General features: G+C 38.9%; 1 protein-coding gene across 2 annotated transcripts; it reads left to right on the forward strand.

The window, feature by feature from the left end:
* The first annotated feature begins 2,656 nt into the window (after positions 1–2,656).
* Positions 2,657–8,106, forward strand: LOC139152544 (TNF receptor-associated factor 2-like). Of its 2 annotated transcripts, XM_070725758.1 has the most exons (5): positions 2,657–5,070; positions 5,857–5,927; positions 6,135–6,233; positions 6,402–6,461; positions 6,956–8,106. In XM_070725758.1, exons 2-5 carry the CDS (start codon positions 5,907–5,909, stop codon positions 7,562–7,564), a joined length of 789 nt encoding a protein of 262 aa, XP_070581859.1. In that variant the 5' UTR covers positions 2,657–5,070; positions 5,857–5,906; the 3' UTR covers positions 7,565–8,106. The 2 variants fall into 2 exon arrangements, with proteins under 2 accessions (XP_070581859.1, XP_070581860.1); XM_070725759.1 differs by lacking the exon at positions 6,135–6,233 and having other exon boundaries at positions 6,956–8,101.
* The last annotated feature ends 2,873 nt before the right edge of the window (positions 8,107–10,979 follow it).

A 10,979-nucleotide genomic window follows, 5' to 3' on the forward strand; every position in this document is an offset into this window, starting at 1 on the left:
ATACCCCTGTCAGAATTAAACGCATGCGCATTTGACATGTTGACTAAGAAGGAAATGAAACCAAAGGACGATCGAAAGTTCAGATGACGTCAAACTCGAAAGCACGTGATAAATCATTTCAGTCAAATCCTGGTAGTACTGCAAAATTAGGGACGATATTACCTAAAAGTAACCTGGTGAAACGTTATTTTGAGTTAAACTATTTGTTAGAATTGAAAGATTCAATATGTCTAGCCGAGGGAAAACTGAAATGCATCAAAGAAATGAAACCTAAATGATGACACATAACTAGCTATAAATTTATTCTGCTTACAAAAATGTGCTTATTTTGACAGAAAATTCCATGAAAATTTATTGACAGTGTCGACAGCGCACAAATAGTAGCGACGACGTCAACATATCATCTTGAATAGTCATTACTTGTAAACCATTTTATGCAACGATAAGGTTATTGAGCTATATCAGATGATATAGACTTGGTTCAATTTGGTGAATTTTTAAAAATAAAATGATTTACAACAGTTCCTGGTGAAACTCCCAGTAAGGCGTTCACCCAAATCGTATCGCGTTCAACCACTCATCATATCACTCACACGTTTCATATGGAAAGATACCAGAGAACACAATTAACATTCACAAATCACAGACTTGAACCAAGTCACTCCAGAGATGATATTGATAAAGCTTGAGAGATATCCGAACATTTGCTTTATTGTTCTCTTACTTATACCAATTCTTTTGAAATTGTGCAAATACAGACACAGCCACCTTAAGTGATCTTCCATAAAAAGTTTATCTACAACACCCGTATTCTCTTTGTAACAGAACTCACACAATATTTTCATCTTATGCATTCTCACAGTGTTCCTTGTTTCATGTTTTTTTGATGACAAGTTCTGTATCATTTCATTTTCTGCGCCTGGAATGTTATGATGTAGTGGTAACAAACGTGGCGACAGGCCTTTTGATATCATAAAACGGTAAAGGATATTGCAAGGCAAGGCACAGTGTACTGCAAACATTATTCACCTGGAAGTTATGATTAATAATGTAATGTTTCACTCCTTTTATTATACAAGCCATACCTGTGTAGTGTGTTTGTCTACCCCTTTTCCCTAGTTATCTCTGTATAGAATTTCAAAGGAAACAGTTCATGTCTGTGAATTACCAAAGGCTCTCTAATCCTCTCATTACTGTGTTCTACGGATCACCAATACGGAGGCTTATCGCCCTTTATTGACTTGATTGATGAAACATTTTGAGAATCTCAAACATCTTGACTTTCAAATAGAAAAGAAATCAGAGGGGATGTCATATTTCTTTCTTTGTTTTCAAAAAAAAGCCTTATAGAAAATAGGTGTTGTACCTATACATTAGTACCTTGGTTTTGAATTCTGCAGATGGGATCAAACACTGAAAATAACTGCTCGACTTCTTGACATATTCCAAGTGGCGTCCTTATATAAAGCTTTTCTACATTATGACACTTTGAAACTTTTTCAGAAAAGATATTTTGTGTAGACCAGTGTAATTATGTGATGTCAAGTTGTCTGAGGCGCTATAAATTGGTTAAGTATTCTACGTGGTAGCAATATATAGGACGCGCTTGTTATTGTAGGACGTGTTAATCAACGGTCACCTCACTTGTTTAATCTTAAGTCTTACAATTCTTTGAAAAATATTCGTCTTGAATGAGTTCATTGTTTGTGATGGGGTTTAGCCTATGCTCTTTCTACTTTGAGCGACAGGCCAAATGACAACTAGAATCCCACGACCGAATTATTTAAATGCCTACGGCTGAACCTTGTAATAAAAGTCACTTTGCGCGTTAAGGATCTTTGCTGCAGAATCGCCCCAAAACGCTCCGTAATGGACCTTTTATAACTGAGTGGTAGAATGTCAAGACAAGTGTTTTTGATCAAAATAGCTGTGTCGTTTTCAAGCGCCTCGAGGTATCATCAAAATAAAAGTGAAAAAATAGCGGACGGGGTTGTATCGCTGGAAAATTCAAAGCAACCTCGCCAACAAAGGACGAGAAACCTTGACAATACAGGTTATCAGTCATCGGGTGCGTTGAACCCGTAGGCATACCACTTACACAATTTGAAAACAAATAAATCAGTCTGTTCTCGCGTGCCTTAGTCAAATAGAAATAGTTTTTTACCACTTGTTGCATGTCTTGTAAATGTTCTGTATTGTTCGACTGGGATGAAGGTCTGCATCGATTTGCACGCGTCTGTTTAATGAATGGTCGTTAAAATGCATCTGTATGCAAAAAAAAAAAAAATTAATTGTAAATCTTAATTGTCTCGCCAAACTTTAAATCCGGACTACTCTTACTGCTCTGATGCCGAGAACATGAACAGTGGACGTAGATTGATGTCATTTTCCTTACAATCTTTTCAAAGATTCAGACAATCGGGGCATGAGGTTTTATCACTTACAATATGGATATTTTGGCCTAATTGTGATCTCTCATTACATTGTTCCTAAACAAACAACTCTGTGATTGATCACTCGCATTGGAAGTTATGTGCGTTTGAGACACTGCCTGTGTTTTTACAGGTTATGCATGTACATCAGGATTAATTTTTGCTAGTGATTCTGTTGAGATGTTCCCTGACTGGAGAACCAAGCGAGAGTCGTATCATATCAGACTTCGCTATACGAACGACAGGTGTGATCGAGTAGGAAAATATGGGACTATGAGGTTACCACTATGTCATCATGTCTTTTGTTCCATTGAACGATGTTTTGTATTGATCTGGATTACTTCATCTGCATGTCACCAAAAGTAGAGGATTCCACTGAAGTCACCGCCCATGTTATCAACCGAAGTTGGGTAGGTTTAGCAAACATTCTGCAGTCTGTATGCTATTCAGAGACGCCACTGCACTGACCTTAAGTGTACCGGATTTGTATAGCGGCCATTCATTTGCAATTGTTACAGTTCAAAATATCTCAGACTCTTTCACGAAGGAATCCGCACAATTGTTTGTGCTCGGTCGACCAAGCCATGATTCGCCATTATGCAAGAATTGAGGACTGTGCTTTGTCGTCCGTTCCTGAACAAACTCCACCAATAGGTGGATTAGGCCATTGCAATTAGGCCATTGCGAACTACGCGACAAACTGCAAACGTGTATTGCTCCAATTTAGTCTTTGTTATAAATATTTGATATAAATATGCCCGCAGACTCGAGGCAAGTCTTTAGTGTACATAAAACAATCACAATAAAAAATATTTTAATATGACAGGGATTGTCCATCCACAATTACAATATTTCAGGACTTGCATTTGGGAAGACTTTCTTCTAACAAGTGCAAATTTTAAAATGTTTTAGCTTTGCATCCGTTTGTTTACGTCATGAAAGATGCAATTGACATTCGTGATAAAGTGAGCCGTGTAGCAGTTCCCAGTGACGTCAAGAAAATTTATTTGGAAATTAAGTATCGACGAATTTGCCACAAAATAAAATAAGCCAAGCAGGTGTGTTTTGAAATGTCTTTTCCTGTCGAGAGTCTATTTTTGGACATAGCGTGAAACGTAGTGTGGTACAAAGAAGTAAAAGGTTAGCATTTTTTGTATACGGCCCGTTGTAGCTGCTCAGTTGCACGTGACTTCATTGTATTGCCTGCGAACATTGGGGCCCACAATGATCGATCTCTGGTTCGATAAGTTGTGTATCTTGAAAAAAATTACTTCGTGCCATCATAGCTTACTAGCAACATTTTGGAGATTGTCTGGAACTACTGCTGCTGGAAAACGCTCGCCCGAGTATCTTGGAATGATACTTCAACATTTCAGATATGCGTGTAAGAGCAAGAGAAAACATTTCAACCCATAATTTGACATTTGGAATTCTTGGTGGGTGAACAATATATAGTTTCTAGCGTCACATACATCACCCTCGTGTGGCCTCATAGCCTATAAGGCCTATAAGAATAGAATATAACGCGAGCTGATTGGGTAATCGGGACACACCCTCAAATACGCAAACATGATTGGTCAAGACTGGAGGTGTGTCGGGGGTATGTAGAATTTCTGACATTTGCCGAAGGTTGTGTCGTTCTTGAACAGAGCTTGCGCTTGCAGCAAATTTCTTTAATCTTGGATCAGTTGGTGTTAAAAGACACCTATTCAGGTAAGCTCCTTCAAAATATTCAGCAGAAAGGGGAGATGAAACCACTGCAAAAGAGCGGTAGGACTACATGAATACACCAGCGATCCGGGAGAACATTGCGCCGTCACACGTGTAGTTGTCACGTGGTTCGTCATTTTGATGCGATGACATCAAAGAACACATATTGTGAGTCTAAAAACACATGACCACATTGTCATTTTTATTGAATAAGTGAGAAATTTCAAAAATTGTGGTACATTCAAAACAGAATGTCAGCCACATAATGCTATTCTTTGTTAATGCAGAGTGCCCGTGGGAAGAGTCTCTGGTTGTATTTTGTAAGTGCGCATGCTAGCGGGAAATCCCCGACGTCAATTTCCCGACGTCTGCCTTCATATTCGCATCTGACTACACTTCCTTCTCATTTCATTTGCATATGAATAGTGTGTATATATGCATATTCTTTTCATGAAAATTATTTGAGCCAAGAATAACAAGACCAACTTTAAAACTGCTATCATACCAAGCGCGCCTTTCTCCACTACAGTCGATCACGGAGCATGACCAGACGTCATACCGAGTGCACAGCGTTCACAAAGAACCGAGGTGGAACGCGGCATTGCGTAAATTGATATGCTTTCTCATCGATACGAAGGCACCAAAGACAGAAATTTGACAAACGACACTAAAATTCTATTATTTGCACATTGTGTGTCGATATTGACTGCTGATAGAATTTTTTTCTCTTCCCCCGTGGTAACCAGTTTATATCTCGCACAGAAAGATACGAAACCATTCGACAAACGATGGCTGGCTATTGGGTTGAAATTATACAGCACTTATCTCCAAGATACTGGTGTTCCAAGTGTCGTCTTGTTCTGAAGGACCCTTACCAGACCTACTGCGGCCATCGGTACTGCAAAACATGCCTAGAGGACATATACAAGTAAGATAGTATGGGCTACATTTATCTTATTTGTCTGATACAACCAGAAGCTGGTTACGATTCTCTCATTATATGTGTATGAGTATATAGTACATGCGCCAGATTAGAGACGTTTAGTAACACGGTCACGTATGTAATTCAATCCGAGTACTCGTAGCGTCTTTGTACGCGCAGCGCAGACGTTCGGATCGGCAAACGACATTGCTTTCTACACGCAGTCGTAATTATATGCAGTATTTTTCATATTTTCTTGATCATGTTTTCTGTGAATGTAGACACGGTCTCTCTATCACGACAAGCAACCTCGTAAAGTAAGCTTATATTGAATAAGCAAACATCTCTGATACCAGAATACTTCGTAGATTTTGCATTACTACAAGGAGTACTTGCTATGATTTTTCGACAGGAACAAAACGCTGAAGTCTCATTCCACTTATTGTTTGACGCCTCGATAAGGTTTCTGTGAATAGATAACAGTATCAAAGAAAATGGCCGAAGGGTATAACGAGGTATAAGAATCGACGTCGCTTAAAGAAATTGTTTCCTAAAAATTACATGAATTTCGCATGACTACTATACAATACTGTAAGGTGAACTAAATGTATGCATTGTACATTTTGTGATCACATTACATTCGACACAAACGTTCCGATTCATGAGAGTGATAATCAAGGAGATTATTATTAAAGTGTTTGAATCGGTCGAGATACCATTACTAAACAATTTTGGGTGAATAAGGTTTAGGTTTATTCTTTCAGTAATTGGAATAAAATCTTTTGTTTTTAGCCTTCCAGAAACCATACTTTTATGGATGCACAGGCGATGATGACTGCAAGATGGAACTATCTCGCGATAAGGTAATTAAAACTCGCATTTTATATCATTTTGTATTTGTCATCTTTTAAGCCACTTTTGATACTGATAGGTCGTTCTTACAGTCTCAATATTCAGTTTGTATCCCCATTGCCATTCTTCACGTATATGCGTCCCAATTTCGTTCGACTATCCTTGATAGCATTCTCTAAAATCTTCACGTGATTAATGTTTTGATATATTGCATTTAGACATTTCCAGATATGGGAGCCAGGAGGGACATGTGGCCAGTCAGAGTTCTCTGTATGAATGACTGGTGTAACTGGGTAGGAAGATTTCAGGACTTCGAGGTTAGCGCGTATTGAGTCCTATTTTGTAATATCTCTTTCTGGCCAAACTCTTTACGGACATGAAAATGGATGGTGTCAGTGATTACGTTCTGTTCGATAGTACCTGAAAACTGTTAAATACGTCATTAAGTATGCCTCATTTCTCTATTTTTATAAATTGTATTACAGATTCATATTCAGCAGTGCCAAAAGAATTGTAACGACCACAAACAACAGAAAGCATTAACGGTAGGTTTTATTATTAACAGCGAAGAATCAAAATAAAAAGTTGGCCATATTATTGTCATTGACAGTCGGTATTTTCGTTGCTGTTGTTGTTGCTGCTGCTGTTGTTGTTGACCTCTTAACTATATTAGTCTAGTGCGCAATCGATATTTTTTCATATAAACACAAGCAAATGACTGCGAAAAGATTAGATATCCACTTTACGAACTTTTCAAGTCAGTATTTCTCGATCGCATTCGAACTCACAACACACACACACACCTGTTCACCTGGCGAAGACATAAGCAGTCAAAATCGCTCAGCTAAATCAACAGATCATTACAGACGTCTGTTTTCCTCACAAGTTATACTCACAGTTTTGTCTCTTCATATAATACTGAGATTTTGAATTATGGTTTTAAAAGACCCTAGGGAAATACATCTGATATTTGTCATTGATTTATATCCGAGCCGAATGGTAACCCTGCGTATTGAATGTACTTTTGTGTTTCTTATAGAGTGATGAATCACGTGGTGATAATGTGTATATCGAAGAACAAGTACGTGCACTACTGAAACGTATTGAGAAGCAAACTGAGATTCTCGCTCGGCAAGATGCAGTCCTTGTCTGTCAGTCCTTACGCATACAGTCGTTGGAATCGACAAGTTATAACGGAATTCTAGTGTGGAAGATTTCAGGCTTTGCAAAGAAAATACATGAAGCAGTCACTGGCCAAACGCCGTCTATTTACTCCCAGTTCTTCTTTACTAGTCGTTTTGGATACAAGATGTGCGCACGCGTTTACCTCAATGGTGATGGGATCGGTAAAGGAACCCACGTGTCCCTATTCTTCGTCATCATGAAAGGAGAATTCGACGCTATCTTACAATGGCCATTCAGACAAAAAGTGACATTCCTGTGGCTCAGCCAGGGCAACCGAGATGACATAAGTCATACGTTTCGACCAGATCAGTTTTCTGCCTCGTTCGTGAGACCAAAGCAAGATATGAATGTTGCAAGTGGATGCCCTCTTTTCATGCCGCTGCAACTCTTGGCGGATGCCGATAGTATGTATGTGAAAAACGACACTGTATATCTGAAAGTGTTGGTTGAAGATTCACGGTAACGAGGCCGGTTCTGGATCCACAAAAAGGTTTTGTGTATGGTTCGTGATAAACCTTAACACAGATGCAGTAAAACACTTTGAGAATCAGGAACACAACTTTATCTCGAACTTCGAGTACAAAAAGCAACAGCGGGGGTGTTTGTCGCGTCTATATACCTGCAACGTTTTTTGTTATACCGATTTCGTAGGGCGTGTCTTTGTCTACAAGTAATGAGATGGCAATTGTTAAGCATTGTAATTAGTCGCTTTATAAAGATATAGGGAATCCAGATATATGTCAATTTGTGTTCAGTTCATGTTCATAATAGTCATCATTATAATTTTCAGACTTACTCAGAAGTCACCACCTCATGAGTTATTGCCATATACTGTGGCTAATAACATCTTTGCAAGAGCCAAATGATTCTACTTCTTATGAATTATTCATACTGACAGGCTACAGCTGTAAATATTATTCTGGGAAATGGCCCGTAGGATTTTAAGAGCAAGGATTGGACACTGTCTAAAAAATACAAAGAAAATAAATATCTTGAACTCAATTCATTATTGTCTCCATTTTAAATTTCTGTATCTTGGATTGAACATAAAATCGACTCCTGACTTGTGTGACTTCATGCCATTATTCATATCGTTGTCCAAATAGAATGTCATTTTCATGGGACTGGTAGTTCGAATGATCGCTGAAGCTTCTCTGAATAGACAGTCCAGAGATTTGCCAGTTTACATTGGACTCAAATATAATTAATGCAGCTATTCCATAATATTGTATGTGGTAATTCTCTGAGATATTATGAATGAGTGTTACGAGTATTCAGTATGGTCACACAATCTAGGACGCGCCAATCTTTCTATTATTTGAGCAAAGTCCTTTTTCAGTTTATTTCTGGTGGGGTCAAGTCTTTAGTCTTTCTGCTCAGAGACACGATTCAAATGACCAGACTGTATTAGGTGACTGTGTCTGATTTTTTTCAATGAGTATGGCTGAGTCATGCACTGCAGCAACTGCCCCCTCCCGATCCATCATGTTATTTATAGCCTATGATGGTTTCCCCGCCCACCTAGTCGATTAGAACAGTGTGCAGGCACAACAATGCGATATTTTGATGCACATCTGCGAACCGTGAAACTTTTTCCTCAACTTTCTATAATACAAGAGTGCTGCCAACCCTAGCTACATCCAAAGTCAAGGCAATCAATGAACAAGTATTTTCATTGAGTAGTAACTGATGTACCCTATAGGGGATTTTGGAAGATCTTCCTTCTATCCAAACTGCGTGCTGTAGTAGCTGCAGCTAATACATGCAAACACACACACCCTCACAAACTCTCTCTCTCTCTCTCTCTCTCTCTCTCTCTCTCTCTCTCTCTCTCTCTCTCTCTCTCTCTCTCTCTCTCTCTCTCTCTCGTGCGGGAGAGAGAGGCATTAACGTGCGTGGACATGCGCCCACGCTCAATGTTGTTACATCAATGGGTTAATCACAGTGCGCATGTGTACGCATAAGGGAATTCCCTGTGAAATTGAGTTCTTGTTGTTCTTGTTGAGCTTTCCATTATATTATGGCAATGTTTATTGGTCAAAGGACAGCAAGTCGGAATAGGAAAAATCTATTAATTGTCTAGATGTCACAAACAAAGTCATCTGTTTGAAATTTTGGACATTTTTGCACTTATGTACAGTCGTTATGTCGTACACTGAGGGACTTAGATACACGATACACAAAGCCAACACGAGAATGAATAGCACAGATCGCACATGACGTCATGTTTTACTCTCATTCTTAATATGCATAAATAAATATTTGTCCACATTTCCCGCATAAACGACGAAAATAAAACCTGCTAGTGTTACAATGGCAACTAAAAGTTACACTTATTCGTATGAATTGATGGCTCAGACTACAAGATGCAACAACAGCCGCGCATGCAACGACAAAATTTGTCCGAATTTCAGGCATATTTGTCCGAAAGTCGCGCGCGTGCAGCTATATTTAGTAACAAACCTGAAATCGCGATCAACGCTATTAATGGTCATGACCAGTAAATCATTCTCGCGATGATTTCATTTGTCTGAAACCGGGTCGAATATATGCATGGTTATCTGTATCTTTCAACATGTCAAACAAAATAAATAGTATCTTGCATCATACAAAATTCATGAAAATGGGCAACTTTTTCCTTTAATGCAAGTATGCCATGTTTTCTAGACAGCAAACTTGTCTCTTCACTTAACTTAGTAAACCTAGAAAAACCATTAAACGTTCACGACAGCTGTATTTTTATCAAAAGTAAACGATTAATTTCAGGGAAACTTTTTAGGTTGGCCACGATACCTCTACAAGGCGAGGGGTCGCTTTGTATCTTATTTTTCGTTCGTCTTTGTGGGACGAGACTCAATATATTTTATAACAACTATATATACATAGTTACTTAAAAAGGCGTACGTATTATCGGGTTCACAGGTGGCTGCACTCACTGTGCTGTACCGTGTAGCTAGCTACTGACTTTAATGCACTTCAGTTTGTGTCGTTTGCTTCTGAGCATATCTATAACAGTGACTTGACAACAATGCGCGCCTTTGCACTTTGTACTGACATTTCTTTCCGCACTGTGGTTGCAAACTTCGCCCACAAACACGCTCGAAATTAAAAGGGTAATAATTTGTTTAAACGTACGGCGTTTGTGCCATAAATACACACTGCGCAAAACCAACTGGCTCGTGCGGGATCCGCTGCAAACACGCTGTGGCCACGCTAAACTTCGAGGTACTCGAGCTTCAGCTCCGTAGTCATTTCAAGGTATTTATCATCTTTACGTTATATATTGCATTACGGACTGACACACTGACACTGGTATTGAGATTGTTCAACTTTTAATACCTGAAACATGGATATGGTAAGTATTTCTAAAGAGAGGTATTGTCATTATGAAGATGTTTTTCTTTTTGCGTGGACATGCAGGTAATGTGTGGCAAATGCCCTGACTTTGCGATATTGTCCCATTTTAATGTTCTTCGTGTCTGACTCAAGTAAGAACTTCGAGAATGTATATTCGTAGTACGTCTGCAGCGTGTTTTACATCCAGCGCACAGAGAACTCACAAAACTCCTTTGCAAGGCTTTGTTCTACTTGATATATTAGTGAAAGCATTTCACCATCATCGCCGCATTCTATGGAAAGCTCGGTTGGTCAGACTCTGTGTATAGCCTTGTCAAATGCACTCACGTACTCCGTGGTTAGTATCTCTGCTATGAAGAGTCAATAACTTGCTGATGCTCTGTACACCCATCCACTTGCAGGTTACATCAAATGGTCCGATGAACAGGTATCTGTTGTCGATGTTTAATGTATCGAAAATGCTAGACCTTTCCATTTCCTTAAAACTGAGAAAACTGACATAATACTAATTCAGAACAAAA

This window comes from Ptychodera flava, chromosome 16 (assembly GCF_041260155.1).
Source record: "Ptychodera flava strain L36383 chromosome 16, AS_Pfla_20210202, whole genome shotgun sequence".
Classification (NCBI taxonomy): Eukaryota; Metazoa; Hemichordata; class Enteropneusta; family Ptychoderidae; genus Ptychodera; species Ptychodera flava.

What these genes read in the sequence shown, in the direction of transcription:
- LOC139152544 (XM_070725758.1), top strand. Translation starts at nt 5,907, where the DNA reads ATGGAACTATCTCGCGATAAG. An exon ending in GAAGATTTCAGGACTTCGAG is followed by an intron (nt 6,234 to 6,401) that starts GTTAGCGCGTAT and finishes ATTGTATTACAG; the next exon opens with ATTCATATTCAGCAGTGCCA. An exon ending in AACAACAGAAAGCATTAACG is followed by an intron (nt 6,462 to 6,955) that starts GTAGGTTTTATT and finishes TGTTTCTTATAG; the next exon opens with AGTGATGAATCACGTGGTGA.